This window comes from Cherax quadricarinatus, chromosome 5, assembly GCF_038502225.1.
Source record: "Cherax quadricarinatus isolate ZL_2023a chromosome 5, ASM3850222v1, whole genome shotgun sequence".
NCBI lineage: Eukaryota > Metazoa > Arthropoda > Malacostraca > Decapoda > Parastacidae > Cherax > Cherax quadricarinatus.
In genome coordinates, this window is record NC_091296.1 from 53,653,181 (window position 1) to 53,673,162 (window position 19,982).

The 19,982-nt window shown below is 36.7% G+C and overlaps 1 protein-coding gene across 1 annotated transcript in view; it reads right to left on the bottom strand.

Annotated features, from left to right (window-relative positions):
• Positions 1-641: 641 nt before the first annotated feature.
• Positions 642-19,982, bottom strand: part of LOC128684757 (chorion peroxidase) — a 61,429-nt gene continuing 42,088 nt past the window's right edge. The window contains exons 11-17 of the mRNA XM_070102102.1: positions 13,207-13,404; positions 12,015-12,162; positions 5,717-5,891; positions 2,642-2,794; positions 2,163-2,361; positions 1,832-1,937; positions 642-1,552 (exon numbers count right to left, since the gene is read on the bottom strand). Of these exons, the coding sequence (XP_069958203.1) occupies positions 1,471-1,552; positions 1,832-1,937; positions 2,163-2,361; positions 2,642-2,794; positions 5,717-5,891; positions 12,015-12,162; positions 13,207-13,404 (1,061 nt within the window). The 3' untranslated portion in view covers positions 642-1,470. The remainder of the gene's footprint in view (positions 1,553-1,831; positions 1,938-2,162; positions 2,362-2,641; positions 2,795-5,716; positions 5,892-12,014; positions 12,163-13,206; positions 13,405-19,982) is intronic.

Genomic DNA, 19,982 nt, shown 5'->3' on the forward strand with positions numbered 1-19,982 from the left:
GCCTATGCTCTCATTAGCCCATCTATCCTCCAACAGCTGTTTATATCTTACCCTAACTGCCTCCTCTTTTAGTTTATAAACCTTCACCTCTCTCTTCCCTGATGCTTCTATTCTCCTTGTATCCCATCTACCTTTTACTCTCAGTGTAGCTACAACTAAAAAGTGATCTGATATATCTGTGGCCCCTCTATAAACATGTACATCCTGAGGTCTACTCAACAGTTTTTTTATCTACCAATACATAATCCAACAAACTACTGTCATTTCGCCCTACATTATTAATAAATTAGCATAAAACTGTAAAGAATCTTTCTCAAATTCGGTGCATCGAACTTTGAAGTTTGATGCCATTCAGAAGAGACTTTCTGAAAAAATACTCCACAGTTATGAATATGAAATTGGCAAATTAGTACCCACATGTCCAATAACAATTTATGCCTGCCTTTAACTAGAAAAAGTGAAGCTGAGTAGAGCCAAGGTTCTTAAGGTATTGCGTTGGCAGTGTGAAGGAAGAAAAAAGTAAATGCCGCAGCCACAGTAGACATCACCTTTCGAGGGATTCCTAATAATTTAAGGTGTTGTCTGTCTTCTCTCGCCCGCAGTCAATGACAGTGAGGGAATCACAGATAAAAATCACAATGTTTTGTTGGGCGTATATTTGAAAAAAAAAAGATTCCAGCTGAGACAATTTTGACTAAGAAATAGTCAGCAGAGATACAGTATTTTCTATTTATTATATACTGAAAGTCGTTGTATGTAGTACCTAGTTCATGTTACAGTCACATAGCTAATTACCTCATTTAATCTAGTGTTAGACAATCAGATCAACTACAGTAGGTAGAACACAAAAGCAAGAACAGCTATAGTACATTCTTAGACAGTCCAAAACTACAAACCTAAGAAACAGGTCAAAAAAAAAAAAAACTAGAAAAGACGACAAATCACTTCATTATTAAAGATCTGTGAGATTTTTGACAGTATCTGTAGTTTCATCAATTAAAGGTATTATATAATACTGAAATATTGGCAATTTTGTAATATACATATTTATAGAATTATTTACCCAGTAGGGTCTGACAAAAACGTTTTTGTTATCTCTGTAACTCATTTAGTACCAACGCTTAAAGAATGAGTTATGGATAAACAGTTTGTTAGCCACTAGGACAGCAATAATAATAAACAGTGGAGAAAGAAGCTAAGACACAGTGGAGGAACTAGGAGAGGAATAATGAGTGGAGCAAGGACAATCAGATGAGTTAAGAACAAGGAACTATAAGAGGAACCAGGAGCAATCAGACGAACCAAGAGCTATCAGACGAACTAGGAGCTATTAAGAGAGCTAGGAGCAAGGAACTATCAGAGAAACCAAGATCTATTAAGGGACCAAAGAAACTTGAGAGGAAAAAAAACTATTAGATGAAGTGGTAGCAAGAAACCATCAGAGAATCCAGGATCTAAGGCCCATCAGAACTAGGCAGCAGCTCTCTCCCCGCGCCAAGGTGTCCAGTCAGGTCGTGGGATAATGGGATTGTTGCACGGCACTGGTTGATTACTGCAAGCAAGAAAACATTCAAGTAAGTCCAAATATACAATATGTAATGCATGAATATACGATATATAATATACACAATATATAATGTACAATAAAAGGATTAATATAGAATGCTTATAAAATTTATGTATTTATATACTCCTCGCTACAAAATATATGAAAATATGAGCCATCAAAATATTGCGCACATCTTCCTGTCATATTCAATACCTTTTAATTAAATCTGGACATGACCATGATGGGTGGCCCCTTAAACAACGCTAACTACACCTGACTTACAATCTGTTGTTGGTCTGCCTGAAAGCGAGTGGTTGGACGGCGTTAATGTTGGAGTTGTCACACATGAGCCTGGCCCAAGAGAAGCGACGGATCTGTTGCAGCTGAGCTGTAAAACAAGAGTAATTTGGTCACTACTAGTTAGAAAAATATGTAAAATTACTATAAAAACGAAAGTGCGCTTAACACAAGTTTGCATCAGTGAGGTGAATCAGTATATAGTAAATTTAAACTCCATTAGTTCACATCTTGGATTTTTGATTCAGCTCACTTCTGCGACAACAGTAAAGCATTGTGTTTATATACTTTATAGGAAACTCCGGTCTACCTTTACCTTCGTTAAAGGAGCCTGGTTGTCCTGCGAGGTCGTAGAAGTATCGATCTGCCTTCTTGAGTCTGGCGAACTGGTCTCCCACGACACAGAGGAAGGTCCAGCCCAGGAGACTGCCAGGGAGAGGCCTCTCGGAGAGTCCACCCACGAAGAAGTCAATATCATCAACGCTCTTGTAAACTCTGGCCAGTTTTTGAACATTCTGTTTCGTGGTTGGTAACATGAGTTAGGCTAAAGCGGTAAACATGCAAAAATATCCATGTTAGGAATATGTATAGAATATCTCTCAACAGTTAAAATAACACAATTTTAATGAAAGTAAAACGGCAGCGATGATTAAAAAATGGGTTAAAATAAAGAAATTAGATTAACTGATGTTCAGAAATACACTAGTGCAAGACCTTGGGAGTTGAAGCACAGAAATATCGTAAGAGCCAATGAGAAGAAATATACAGTTATAAAAACGTTGAAGCAGCACTTACGTCAGGAATCATCTGATCAGTGAGGTCGTTGAAGGTACGGGCGCGCGGCAGACCACAGATCTCTCTGAAACTGTTGTAGGTGCCGATGCCGTGGTCGCGGCCACGTTGAAGGTTGATACTCATCAAGTCCAAGCCAAAGTTAAACATGGGAGTCTGTTACGAGCAAGAAATAACATTTATATTCTGAGAGCAGGTAACAATGTATGATTCATGTACGTGTAGTTAGTCATCTGCTTAACCAGATATCAACTAGCATTAAATACGAAAAATATTAAACGCACTAGAGAAAATACAGAAATTTATATTCATGGAATAACAGAGGAGTGTTTGCACAACATACATTCACGTTGATTTAACTAATCACTAATCCTGATCAATAAGCCACACTCCCTGAATCATAACGGTTTTATGGGCAACGCATGTATGGATTTCTGTCCACCTATACATTGTTAACGAGTCGAAGTACCATGAACCCTTATTACTGTACACACTAACAGCAGTGGCTCCTGTATGACTGTCATACATGATCCTCACTACACTATCAACACCTGGCTCCTGTATGACTGTCATACATGATCCTCACTACACTATCAACACCTGGCTCCTGTATGACTGCCATATATGATCCTCACTACACTATCAACACCTGACTCCTGTATGACTGACATGCGTCCTATTATTTAATGGAAAATGTAGCACTCTGTAAAACAGAATAAAGTACTCTATTAGTGCATGGTAAGAAACACTGACGTAGTTTCATTTCAAGTTACCAGGTGTGGGCTCCAGAGTTCATATTTTATGTATACACACACACACACACACACACACACAGGAGCTCGGACTCGACCCCTGCAACCTCAACTAGGTGAGTGCACACACATACACACACACACACACACACACACACACACACACACACACACACACACACACACACACACACACACACACACACACACACACACACACAAAGGTGTAGGGAGGCAAAAACTAGGTGTACTAGAGAATGGAAAAGGTACAAGAGACAGAGAACTCAGGAAAATAAAGAGATTAGCCGAAGAGCCAGAAACGAATATGCTCAGATAAGAAGGGAGACTCAGCGGCAATACGAAAATGACAGCATCGAAAGTCAAGACTGACCCGAAGCTGTTGTATAGCCACATCAGGAGGAAAACAACAGTCAAGGACCAGGTAATCAGACTGAGGAAGGGTGATGGGGAATTCACAAGAAACGACCGGGAGGTATGTCAGGAGCTCAACACAAGATTTAAAGAAGTATTTACAGTGGAAACCAGTAGGACTCCAGGAAATCAGAGCAGGGGGGTGCACCAGCAAGTGCTGGATGAGGTACATATAACCAAGGAGGAGGTGAAGAAGCTGCTATGCGAACTTGACACCTCAAAGGTGGTGGGACCAAACAACATCTCTCCGTGGGTCCTTAAAGAGGGAGCAGAGATATTGTGTGTACCATTAACGAAGATCTTCAACACATCATTTGAAACTGGGCAACTCCCCGAGGTATGAAAGATGGCAAATGTAGTCCCAATTTTTAAAAAGGGAGACAGACATGAGGCACTAAACTACAGACCTGTATCACGTGTATAATGCGTCATGGAGAAGTATCAGGAGGAGAGTGGTGGAGCTCCTGGAAAGAAACAAGTGTATAATTGACAACCAGCATGGTTTCAGGGAGGGAAAATCCTGTGTCACAAACCTACTAGAGTTTTATGACAAGGTGACAGAAGTAAGACAAGAGAGAGAGGGGTGGATCGACTGCATTTTTTTGGACTGCATGAAGGCCTTCGACACAGTTCCTCACAAGAGGTTACTGCAAAAGCTAGAGGATCAGGCACACATAACAGGAAAGGCACTGCAATGGATCAGAGAATACCTGACAGGGAGGCAACAACGAGTCATGGTACGTGACGAGGTGTCAGAGTGGGCGCCTGTGACAAGCGGGGTTCCACAGGGGTCAGTCCTAGGACCTGTGCTGTTCTTGGTATATGTGAATGACATAACGGAAGGGATAGACTCAGAAGTGTCCTTGTTTGCGGACGATGTGAAGTTAATGAGAAGAATCAAATCGGATGAGGATCAGGCAGGACTACAAAGAGACCTGGACAGGCTACAAGCCTGGTCCAGCAACTGGCTCCTTGAGTTTAACCCTGCCAAATGCAAAGTCATGAAGATTGGGGAAGGGCAAAGAAGACCGCAGACACAATATAGTTTAGATGGCCAAAGTCTGCAAACCTCACTCAAGGAAAAAGATCTGGGGTGAGTATAACACCGAGCATATCTCCTGAGGCGCACATCAATCAGATAACTGCTGCAGCATACGGGCGCCTGGCAAACCTACGGATAGCGTTCCGATACCTCAGTAAGGATTCGTTCAAGACTCTGTATACATTTACGTCAGGCACATACTGGAGTATGCAGCACCAGTTTGGAATCCACACCTAGTCAAGCACGTCAAGAAATTAGAGAAAGTGCAAAGGTTTGCAACAAGACTAGTCCCAGAGCTACGGGGATTGTCCTACGAAGAAAGGTTGAGGGAAATCGGCCTGACGACACTGGAGGCCAGGAGGGTCAGGGGAGACATGATAACGACATATAAAATACTGCGCGGAATAGACGAGGTGGACAAAGACAGGATGTTCCAGAGATTGGACACAGTAACAAGGGGACACAGTTGGAAGTTGAAGACACAGATGAATCACAGGGATGTTAGGAAGTATTTCTTCAGTCATAGAGTAGTCAGGCCGTGGAATAGCCTAGAAAGTGACGTAGTGGAGGCGGGAACCATACATAGTTTTAAGCGAGGTATGATAAAGCTCATGGAGCAGGAGAGAGAGGACCTAGTAGCGATCAGTGAAGAGGCGGGGCCAGGAGCTATGAATCGACCCCTGCAACCACAACTTGGTGAGTACAACTAGGTGAGTACACACACATACACACACACACACACACACACACATACACACACACACACACACACACACACACATATATATATATATATCGTAACAAATTTGTTAGAAATATAAAAACTTTCATAAAAACTCTAACTTTACCTACCTGGAATAGATGGTTAGTCAAGTCCTCCGTTACGAAGGCGTCAAACTGCTGCATGGCAAGTTGTGTGAAGCTTCGAACAAGATCATCTAGACGATTTTGTAACTCAATGAGATGAGGAGAGTTGAAGTGGTCACGAAGCTTAATGTTGTCAACACCTCCATTTTGAGTGAACAATCTACACGGTAAAAAAAAAAAAAGCAAAAATAAATGAAATTCCAAAAAATGATAAATTATAAAACTCCTTTTATGTGGTATTTTGTTCGTTTTTTTCTATGGAAATCTTTCAGGATTTTTTTTTTCAAACTAGGAAACAGAAAAAGTAAGGAAATAAAACTGTAAACAATCTTATATCATACATTCATTACTATGTAAATAGTTTTGAAATATCTACATAAAGTTTGAGACAGCAAATAAAATTTTACTGATTGTAAAACATTATCAATAGATCAGTCTAGCTAGCAGCGCAATGTTATAATAAATCCCATGGGATTACTGGGCTAAAAAAATTTATCTATTAAGCCGTTCATGTAGTAAGAGACGAATAAAAAATTAAACTTGGGTGTCTGCATGTGTGTGGATGTTGTATAGATGATAAGAAAGAACTGAGATAAAGTTATGAATGAAAAAAAGTTGGATATCTCAGCATTAAATGAAACGTAGGTAAAGACGAGTGGGTGGACTTTATTGGGAGGAGGTAATTGAGTTGCATGTAGAAAAATGTTGATGGTAATAAGTTATACTTAGTTTGGGAAGTGGAACAGAATTCTTCCTCCGTAAGCCATGCGTGTTGTAAGAGGCGACTAAAATACCAGGAGCAAGGGGCTAGTAACCCCTTCTCCTGTAAACATTACTAAAGCTAAAGAGAGAAACTTTTGCTTTTCTTTTTAGGTCACCCTGCCTTGGTGGGATACGGCCGGTTTGTTGAAAGATATATATATATATATATATATATATATATATATATATATATATATATATATATATATATATATATATATATATATATATATATATATATGTATGTATGTCGTGCCGAATAGGCAAAACTTGCCATCTTGGCTTAAATAGCAACGCTCATCTTGCCATATAGGACAAGCGAAAATTTGTGTATGCAATAATTTCGCCAAAATCATTCTGAACCTAACGAAAAAAATATGTTTCACTGTGCTTGTTTAGTATTAAATTATTGTAAACAAATCTAAAATATATTTAGTTGGGTTAGGCTAAAATAAATTGTTCTTGTTACAGCAAGGTTAGGTAAGTTTTCTAAGATTCTTTTGGAGCAAAATTAAAAATTTTTACATTAACATTAATGAAAAAATATATCTTTAAACATATAAGAGAAAATTTTAGAAAGAACTTAATTTTAAATGAGTTCTTGCTAAATGACCAGTTTTACATATTCGGCACGACATATATATATATATATATATATATATATATATATATATATATATATATATATATATATATATATGTATATATGTATATATATATATATATATATATATATATATATATATGTATATATATATATATATATATATATATATATATATATATTATATATATATATATATATTATATATATATATATATATATTATATATATATATAAATATATATATATATATATATATATATATATATATATATATATATATATATACATATATATATATTTTCATATAGTCGGACTTGAGTCCTGGAAATGGGAAGTACAATGCCTGCACTTTAAAGGAGGGGTTTGGGATATTGGCAGTTTGGAGGGATATGTTGTGTATCTTTATATGTGTATGCTTCTAAACTGTTGTATTCTGAGCACCTCTGCAAAAGCAGTGATAATGTGTGAGTGTGGTGAAAGTGTTGAATGATGATGAAAGTATTTTCTTTTTGGGGATTTTCTTTCTTTTTTGGGTCACCCTGCCTCGGTGGGAGACGGCCGACTTGTTGAAAAAAAAAAAAAAATATATATATATATATATATATATATATATATATATATATATATAATTATACTGTATATATATATATATATATATATATATATATATATATATATATATATATATATATATATATATATATATATATATATATATATTAACAAGCCGGCCGTCTCCCACCGAGGCAGGGTGACCCAAAAAAGAATAAAAATCCCAAAAAAGAAAAAAGAAAATACTTTCATCATTCAACACATTAACTTCGCTCACACATAATCACTGTTTTTGCAGAGGTGCTCAGAATACAACAGTTTAGAAGCATATACGTATAAAGATACACAACATATCCCTCCAAACTGCCAATATCCCAAACCCCTCCTTTAGAGTGCAGGCATTGTACTTCCCATTTCCAGGACTCAAGTCCGGCTATATAAAAATAACTGGTTTCCCTGAATCCCTTCACTAAATATTACCCTGCTCACACTCCAACAGATCGTCACGTCCCAAATACCATTCGTCTCCATTCACTCCTATCGAATACACTCACGCACGCCTGCTGGAAGTCCAAGCCCCTCTACCACAAAACCTCCCTTATCCCTTCCTTTCAACCTTTTCGAGGACGACCCCTACCCCTCCTTCCTTCCCCTACAGATTTAAATGCTCTACATGTCATTCTACTTTGATCCATTCTCTCTAAATGACCAAACCACCTCAACAACCCCTCTTCTGCCCTCTGACTAATGCTTTTATTAACTCCACACCTTCTCCTAATTTCCACACTCCGAATTTTCTGCATAATATTTACACCACACATTGCCCTTAGACAGGACATCTCCACTGCCTCCAACCGCCTCCTCGCTGCTGCATTTTCCACCCAAGCTTCATATCCATAAAAGAGTGTTGGTACCACTATACTTTCATACATTCCCTTCTTTGTCTCCATAGATAACGTTTTTTGTCTCCAAATATACCCCAACACACCACTCACCTTTTTTCCCTCATCAATTCTATGATTAACCTCATCCTTCATAAATCCATCCGCCGACACGTCAACTCCCAAATATCTGAAAACATTCACTTCTTCCATACTCCTCCTCCCCAATTTGATATCCAATTTTTCTTTATCTAAATGATTTGATACCCTCATCACCTTACTCTTTTCTATGTTCACTTTCAACTTTCTACCTTTACACACACTCCCAAACTCGTCCACTAACCTTTGCAATTAAATCCATAAATGCAATAAAAACTTCCCTACCTTTATCTTAATACTGTTCACATATATGCCTCAATGTAAACACTTGATCTACACATCCCCTACCCACTCTAAAACCTCCTTGCTCATCCGCAATCCTACATTGTCTTACCTCTAATACTTTCAATTATAACCCTTCCGTACACTTTTCCTGGTATACTCAGTAAACTTATTCCTCTATAATTTTTACAATCTCTTTTGTTCCCTTTCCCTTTATATAAAGGGACTATAGATGCTCTCTGCCAGTCCCTAGGTACCTTCCCCTCTTTCATACATTTATTAAACAAAAATACCAGCCACTCCAACACTACATCCCCCCCCTGCTTTTAACATTTCTGTCATGATCCCGTCAGTTCTAGCTGCTTTATCCCCTTTCATTCTAAGTAATGCCTCACGCACCTCCCCTACACTCACATCCTGTTCTTCTTCACCCCTAAAAGATGGTATACCTCCCTGGCCAGTGCATGAAATTACCGCCTCCCTTTCATCGTCGATATTTAAAAGTTCCTCAAAATATTCTTGCCATCTACCCAAAACCTCCATCTCCCCATCTACTAACTCCCCTACTCTGTTTTTAATTGACAAATCCATTTGTTCCCTAGGCTTTCTTAACTTGTTTAACTCACTCCAAAATTTTTTCTTATTTTCATTAAAATTTCTTGACAGTACCTCTCCCACTCTATCATCCGTTCTCCTTTTGCACTCTCTCACCACTCTCTTCACCTTTCTTTTACTCTCCAAATACTCTACTCTTCTTATAACACTTCTGATTTGTAAATACCTCTCATACGCTACCCTTTTCTCTTTTATCACACCCTTTACTTCATCATTCCACCAATCACTCCTCTTTCCTCCTGCCCCCACCCTCCTGTAACCACAAACTTCTGCCTCACATTCTAATACTGCATTTTTATAACTATTCCAACCCTCTTCAACCCCCCCACTACTCATACTTGTACCAGTCCACCTTTCTTCCAATAGTTGCTTATATCTCACCCGAACTTCCTCCTCTCTTAGTTTATACACTTTCACCTCCCTCTTACTTGTTGCCATTTTCCTCTTTTCCCATCTACCTCTTACTCTAACTGTAGCTACAACTAAATAATGATTCGATATATCAGTTGCCCCTCTATAAACGTGTACATCCTGGCGCCTATCCATCAACCTTTTATCCACCAATACATAATCTAACTACTTTCATTACGTGCTATATCATACCTTGTATATTTATTTATCCTCTTCTCCATAAAATATGTATTACTTATTACCAAACCTCGTTCTACACATAGCTCAATTAAAGGCTCCCCGTTTTCATTTACCCCTGGCACCCCAAATTTACCTACTACTCCCTCCACAACATTTTTGCCCACTTTAGCATTGAAATCCCCAACCACCATTACTCTCACACTTGGTTCAAAACTCTCCACGCACTCACTCAACATTTCCCAAAATCTCTCTCTCTCTCCTCTACACTTCTCTCTTTTCCAGGTGCATACACGCTTATTATAACCCACTTTTCACATCCAACCTTTATTTTACTCCACATAATCCTTGAATTCATACACTTATAGTCCCTCTTTTCCTGCCATAACTTATCCTTCAACATTATTGCTGTTCCTTCTTTAGCTCTAACTCTATTTGAAACCCCTGACCTAATCCCATTTATTCCTCTCCACTGAAACTCTCCCACCCCCTTCAGCTTTGTTTCACTTAAAGCCAGGACATCCAGCTTCTTCTCATTCATAACATCCACAATCATCTCTTTCTTATCATTTGCACAACATCCACGCACATTCAGACTTCCCACTTTGATAATTTTCTTATTATTATTCTTTTTAGTAATTATTACAGGAAAAGGGGCTACTAGCCCATTGTTCCCGGCATTTTAGTTGACTCTTAAAACACGCATGGCTTACGGAGGAAAGATTCTTATTCCACTTCCCCATGGATATAAAAGGAAAAGTAATAAGACCAAGAACTTTTAAGATAAAATCAAAGAAAACTCAGATGAGTGTGTATAAATAAACGTGTACATGTATGGGTAGTGTGACCTAAGTGTAAGTAGAAGTAGCAAGACGTACCTGTAATCTTGCATATTTATGAAACAGACAAAAGACACCAGCAATCCTACCATCATGTAAAACAATTATAGGCTTTCATTTCACACTCACTTGGCAGGACGGTAGTTCCTCCCTGGGTGGTTGCTGTCTACCAACCTACTACCATATATATTATATATATATATATATATATATATATATATATATATATATATATATATATATATATATAATATATATATATATATATATATATATATATATATATATATATATATATATAATATATATATATATGGTAGTAGGTTGGTAGACAGCAACCACCCAGGGAGGAACTACCGTCCTGCCAAGTGAGTGTGAAATGAAAGCCTATAATTGTTTTACATATATATATATATATATATATATATATATATATATATATATATATATATATATATATCTTTCTTCTTTCTTTCAACACACCGGCCGTATCCCACCGAGGCGGGGTGGCCCAAAAGGAAAAACGAAAGTTTCTCCTTTTACATTTAGTAATATATACAGGAGAAGAGGTTACTAGCCCCTTGCTCCCGGCATTTTAGTCGCCTCTTACAACACGCATGGCTTACGGAGGAAGAATTCTGTTCCACTTCCCCATGGAGATAAGAGGAAATAAACAAGAATAAGAACTAGAAAGAAAATAGAAGAAAACCCAGAGGGGTGTGTATATATGTGCTTGTACATGTATGTGTAGTGTGACCTAAGTGTAAGTAGAAGTAGCAAGACGTACCTGAAATCTTGCATGTTCATGAGACAGAAAAAAGGACACCAGCAATCCTACCATCATGTAAAACAATTACAGGCTTTCGTTTTACACTCACTTGGCAGGACGGTAGTACCTCCCTGGGTGGTTGCTGTCTACCAACCTACTACCATATATATTATATATATATATATATATATATATATATATATATATATATATATATATATATAATATATATATATATATATATATATATATATATATATATATATATATATATATATATATTACTCACCGGAGAGTTCCTTGCACCAAGCTGTGCCCAAATCTGAAGGCTGCCGTGGAGAATTCATTGTTCATGTTGGGGTTGATGTTGGGGTTATAATCTCTACTGAATCCTGATCTAAGTGTATTCAGACCGAAGGCTGCCATAAGATTCTTTCCTGAAAGTGAGACAGACATTGACTTATATATGTTTACTCGCTGTTTGTTTACAGTGCACATCCAGTTAATACAGTGGAATCTCGGTTGTCAAATTTAATTCGTTCGAGATGTCAATTTGACAACCAAAGCAATTTTTCTCATAAAGAATAATGTAAACAGAATTAATCCGTTCCAGACCCCAAATGACAATATAATAATTTAGTAAAAATGTACTACTACATAAAACTGTTAAAATGAATACTAAAAGAAATTTAACTGAAATACTGTACAGTAAATGAAAATTTAACTGTCTATTACCTGTCAGAGGAGAGATAGTGGCATACTGGAAGCAGGATGTGGAGGAGAGGAGGGGGTATGTTACCTGTTTTGTTCAGGTTGTATACCAATATGCATTATTGATTAGTAGTCAAGAAGTTATTTTTCGTGGTATTTCTAGTGTATAATGTATACCTTGATATAACTTCTGTCTTGAATCATTTACAGTTTAAGTATATCTAGTTCTAACAGTTTTTTCAATCCAGTGTCGAAAATGAATCTGGCAAATTTAAGCTTCAATTTCAACTCTAGACAGTAAGTTAACGTATTCTTTAAATTATTAGTGAACAAGCATGAAATCAAGAGCCATAATTAGTTTAACCATGTAGTGCACGTGCACCAATATCAACAAGAAAATAATAATAATAATAGTACAAATGTTCAACATGGTTGCAATAACAACTAAGCATTATTTCCCATTATTGGAAATTGCTTTATTAGAACTCTTGATCAAAATCATGGAGTACATCCATTTATTTACTGCCATGACAGCACTGCTATTGAATTACCACAATGGCAGTGACTCCGTGTACAAATTTGCTCATAATGACCATGGCCAACTATCCATTAACCTTCTTTCTTTTATGAAAAAGCGCAATGTTTTGCGGTTTTAATCGTCTTATCTCCTGCACTAAATGCAAAGTTTAAACCCCACAAAGCCCATGGAGCAAGGAGAGTATCACATGTGGCGTATTAGTTCACTTCTTGAGTACGCCGACACTACTCACCTAATACGATGGGGAGCCACTCGTTGTAAATAATGTGTTGTTCCAGGGCAGTGATGATCCTGCGGGTCTCCTGGAAGACAGCCTCGTCTGACCACTGGGGGTTCAGTCTCTGAAGTTCTCCTGCTACACGGTTGTGCTGTCTCAACCACAGAATTTGAATAGCAGTCAACCCAGGCTGTTGATTCGCTCGTGAGTCACCTATAATGATGCCTTCATTTGTAATATTTCATAACAATGGTGCAATTTAATTATTTTGAATTCTATAATATTATTGTTCATGTTCTAACCGAATAATCAAATCGAGGAATATGTAAACTCAATATTGTGTAAAATTTGTGTGTATTCTGTCGACATCTTGTGTTTCCTTGTACCATGTACATTGTAAATTTAAGTGGTATTGTATATTTATGCAAATTGTTAGTTAATGGAAAGACAATTGTGATAATTGAGTTACTGATGACAAAGGTATTTGTTCTTAATATTGACGTAGACTTATTGTTTATGGGTGGTGAAATATGCAAATAAGTGAGTGTATGCAGCATATATATATGTCGTGCTTAAATAGGAACGCTCTTCTTGGCGAATAGAGCAAGCGAAAAATTTGTATATGCAATAATTTTGAAAAAATCATTCTGAATCTAATGAAAAATATATATTTCAATGTGTTTATTATTAAATTATTGTAAACTTATATAAAATATATTTAATTGGATTAGGCTAAATTAAATTGAGCTTGTTATAATAAGGTTAGGTAGGTTTCCTAAGGTTCTTTTGGTAGTCATTATTTTTTATATAAACATAAATGAAAAAAGTATATCTTTAAATACATAAGAGAAAATTTTAGAAAGGACTTTATTTTAAATAAGTTTTTGCTAATTGACTAGTTTTACCCATTCAGCACGAGATATATATATATATATATATATATATATATATATATATATATATATATATATATATATATATATATATATATATATATATATATATATATATATGTTACAATACAGTAGTTGCACGACGATATTATTTATTATTAAAGATTAGCCGGTATTCTCCCGGCCCGGGCCTTTTCCAAGTGGTGGCCCGGCCTTGGCTCCCTCTTTAGGGAGTGTCTGAGACCTAAGTCTCCCATGGGAGGAGGCACAAGTACCTCCTCATCTTTGGGACCAACTGTCCCCAGGCCTAGCCACAAGCTAGGCCTCTCTGGTCTGCCATCCCCGCCCCAAGGGGGCAAATGGGAATGACAGTCTTATGAGCTAAAGGCTCGGGCTCAGGCACCTACCCTACCCTAGAAGGGTTAGGCATGGTGTCGATGCACGACGATATCGTTGAGATATAAGTGATTCGGTTTTACTATTAAAATAATAATGATAGAGTGAAACTATGAAATAATAGAGGAATTAATAATGATAAAATACTATTAGGATAAGAACATGAAGAAAATTAATAATAATAATAATAATAATAATAATAATAATAATAATAATAATAATAATAATAATAATAATAATAATAATAATAATAATGAGTAATTAAAATAATGAAATGCTAGATACAGTATTACCATGAAATTCTACAATATTGGTAAAAAACAGTGTTACAACAGCACTGTTGATATAATGTGTCATAATATTGCTGAACTCATCATATATGTTATGTAGATCCTGCATTATTGTTACCACAAAATATTGCAATATTATTTGATGACAACAGTACTACGTTATGGAGGGATACAGTATATAACAGAACTACGTTATGGAGGGATACAGTATATAACAGTACTACGTTATGGAGGGATACAGTATATAACAGAACTACGTTATGGAGGGATACAGTATATAACAGAACTACGTTATGGAGGGATACAGTATATAACAGTACTACGTTATGGAGGGATACAGTATATAACAGAACTACGTTATGGAGGGATACAGTATATAACAGAACTACGTTATGGAGGGATACAGTATATAACAGTACTACGTTATGGAGGGATACAGTATATAACAGAACTACGTTATGGAGGGATACAGTATATAACAGAACTACGTTATGGAGGGATACAGTATATAACATAACTACGTTATGGAGGGATACAGTATATAACAGAACTACGTTATGGAGGGATACAGTATATAACAGTACTACGTTATGGAGGGATACAGTATATAACAGAACTACGTTATGGAGGGATACAGTATATAACAGAACTACGTTATGGAGGGATACAGTATATAACAGAACTACGTTATGGAGGGATACAGTATATAACATAACTACGTTATGGAGGGATACAGTATATAACAGAACTACGTTATGGAGGGATACAGTATATAACAGAACTACGTTATGGAGGGATACAGTATATAACAGAACTACGTTATGGAGGGATACAGTATATAACAGAACTACGTTATGGAGGGATACAGTATATAACAGAACTACGTTATGGAGGGATACAGTATATAACATAACTACGTTATGGAGGGATACAGTATATAACAGAACTACGTTATGGAGGGATACAGTATATAACAGAACTACGTTATGGAGGGATACAGTATATAACAGAACTACGTTATGGAGGGATACAGTATATAACACAACTACGTTATGGAGGGATACAGTATATAACACAACTACGTTATGGAGGGATACAGTATACAACACAACTACGTTATGGAGGGATACAGTATATAACAGTACTACGTTATGGAGGGATACAGTATATAACAGTACTACGTTATGGAGGGATACAGTATATAACAGAACTACGTTATGGAGGGATACAGTATATAACAGAACTACGTTATGGAGGGATACAGTATATAACAGAACTACGTTATGGAGGGATACAGTATATAACACAACTACGTTATGGAGGGATACAGTATATAACACAACTACGTTATGGAGGGATACAGTATATAACAGTACTACGTTATGGAGGGATACAGCATATAACAGAACTACGTTATGGAGGGATACAGCATATAACAGAACTACGTTATGGAGGGATACAGTATATAACAGTACTACGTTATGGAGGGATACAGTACATAACAGAACTACGTTATGGGGGGATACAGTATATAACAGTACTACGTTATGGAGGGATACAGTACATAACAGAACTACGTTATGGAGGGATACAGTACATAACAGAACTACGTTATGGAGGGATACAGTATATAACAGAACTACGTTATGGAGGGATACAGTATATAACAGTACTACGTTATGGAGGGATACAGTATATAACAGAACTACGTTATGGAGGGATACAGTATATAACAGAACTAAGTTATGGAGGGATACAGTATATAACAGTACTACGTTATGGAGGGATACAGTATATAACAGAACTACGTTATGGAGGGATACAGTATATAACAGTACTACGTAATGGAGGGATACAGTATATAACAGAACTACGTTATGGAGGGATACAGTATATAACAGAACTACGTTATGGAGGGATACAGTATATAACAGTACTACGTTATGGAGGGATACAGTATATAACATAACTACGTTATGGAGGGATACAGTATATAACAGTACTATGTTATGGAGGGATACAGTATATAACAGAACTACGTTATGGAGGGATACAGTATATAACAGAACTACGTTATGGAGGGATAAAGCATATAACAGTACTACGTTACGGAGGGATACAGTATATAACAGAACTACGTTATGGAGGGATACAGTATATAACAAAACTACGTTATGGAGGGATACAGTATATAACAGAACTACGTTATGGGGGATACAGTATATAACAGTACTACGTTACGGAGGGATACAGTATATAACAGAACTACGTTATGGAGGGATACAGTATATAACAGAACTACGTTATGGAGGGATACAGTATATAACAGAACTACGTTATGGGGGATACAGTATATAACAGTACTACGTTATGGAGGGATACAGTATATAACAGTGCTACGTTATGGAGGGATAAAGTATATAACAGAACTACGTTATGGAGGGATACAGTATATGACAGTACTAAATTATGGAGGGATACAGTATATAACAGAACTACGTTATGGAGGGATACAGTATATAACAGTACTACGTTATGGAGGGATACAGTATATAACAGAACTACGTTATGGAGGGATACAGTATATAACAGAACTACGTTATGGAGGGATACAGTATATAACAGAACTACGTTATGGGGGATACAGTATATAACAGTACTACGTTACGGAGGGATACAGTATATAACAGAACTACGTTATGGAGGGATACAGTATATAACAGAACTACGTTATGGAGGGATACAGTATATAACAGTACTATGCTATGGAGGGATACAGTATATAACAGAACTACGTTATGGAGGGATACAGTATATAACAGTACTACGTTATGGAGGGATACAGTATATAACAGAACTACGTTTTGGAGGGATACAGTATATAACAGTACTACGTTACGGAGGGATACAGTATATAACAGAACTACGTTATGGAGGGATATAGTATATAACAGTACTACGTTATGGAGGGATACAGTATATAACAGTACTACGTTATGGAGGGATACAGTATATAACAGAACTACGTTATGGAGGGATACAGTATATAACAGAACTACGTTATGGAGGGATACAGTATATAACAGAACTACGTTATGGAGGGATACAGTATATAACAGAACTACGTTATGGAGGGATACAGTATATAACAGAACTACGTTATGGAGGGATACAGTATATAACAGAACTACGTTATGGAGGGATACAGTATATAACAGAACTACGTTATGGAGGGATACAGTATATAACAGAACTACGTTATGGAGGGATACAGTATATAACAGAACTACGTTATGGAGGGATACAGTATATAACAGAGCTACGTTATGGAGGGATACAGTATATAACAGTACTGCGTAATGGAGGGATACAGTATATAACAGAACTACGTTATGGAGGGATACAGTATATAACAGTACTACGTTACGGAGGGATACAGTATATAACAGAACTACGTTATGGAGGGATACAGTATATAACAGAACTACGTTATGGAGGGATACAGTATATAACAGTACTACGTTACGGAGGGATACAGTATATAACAGAACTACGTTATGGAGGGATACAGTATATAACAGTACTACGTTACGGAGGGATACAGTATATAACAGAACTACGTTATGGAGGGATACAGTATACAACAGAACTACGTTATGGAGGGATACAGTATATAACAGTACTACGTTATGGAGGGATACAGTATGTAACAGAACTACGGTATGGAGGGATACAGTATATAACAGTACTACGTTATGGAGGGATACAGTATATAACAGAACTACGTTATGGGGGGATACAGTATATAACAGTACTACGTTATGGAGGGATACAGTATATAACAGAACTACGTTATGGAGGGATAGAGTATATAACAGTACTACGTTATGGAGGGATACAGTATATAACAGAACTACGTTATGGAGGGATACAGTATATAACAGAACTACGTTATGGAGGGATACAGTATATAACAGAACTACGTTATGGGGGATACAGTATATAACAGAACTACGTTATGGAGGGATACAGTATATAACAGAACTACGTTATGGAGGGATACAGTATATAACAGAACTACGTTATGGGGGATACAGTATATAACAGAACTACGTTATGGGGGATACAGTATATAACAGAACTACGTTATGGGGGGATACAGTATATAACAGAACTACGTTATGGAGGGATACAGTATATAACAGAACTACCTTATGGAGGGATACAGTATATAACAGAACTACTTTATGGGGGATCCAGTAAATAACAGAACTACGTTATGGAGGGATACAGTATATAACAGAACTACGTTATGGGGGATACAGTATATAACAGAACTACGTTATGGAGGGATACAGTATATAACAGAACTACGTTATGGGGGGATACAGTATATAACAGTACTACGTTATGGCGACATACAGTATATAACAGAACTACCTTATGGAGGATACAGTATATAACAGAACTACGTTATGGGGGATACAGTATATAACAGAACTACGTTATGGAGGGATACAGTATATAACAGAACTACGTTATGGAGGGAAACAGTATATAACAGAACTACGTTATGGGGGGATACAGTATATAACAGAACTACGTTATGGAGGGATACAGTATATAACAGAACTACGTTAGAGGGGGATACAGTATATAACAGAACTACGTTATGGAGGGATACAGTATATAACAGTACTACGTTATGGAGGGATAAAGTATATAACAGAACTACGTTATGGAGGGATACAGTATATAACAGAACTACGTTATGGAGGGATACAGTATATAACAGAACTACGTTATGGGGGATACAGTATATAACAGAACTACGTTACGGAGGGATACAGTATATAACAGAACTACGTTATGGAGGAATACAGTATATAACAGAACTACGTTATGGGGGATACAGTATATAACAGAACTACGTTATGGGGGATACAGTATATAACAGAACTACGTTATGGGGGATACAGTATATAACAGAACTACGTTATGGAGGGATACAGTATATAACAGAACTACCTTATGGAGGGATACAGTATATAACAGAACTACGTTATGGGGGATCCAGTAAATAACAGAACTACGTTATGGAGGGATACAGTATATAACAGAACTACGTTATGTGGGATACAGTATATAACAGAACTACGTTATGGAGATATACAGTATATAACAGAACTACGTTATGGGGGATACAGTATAT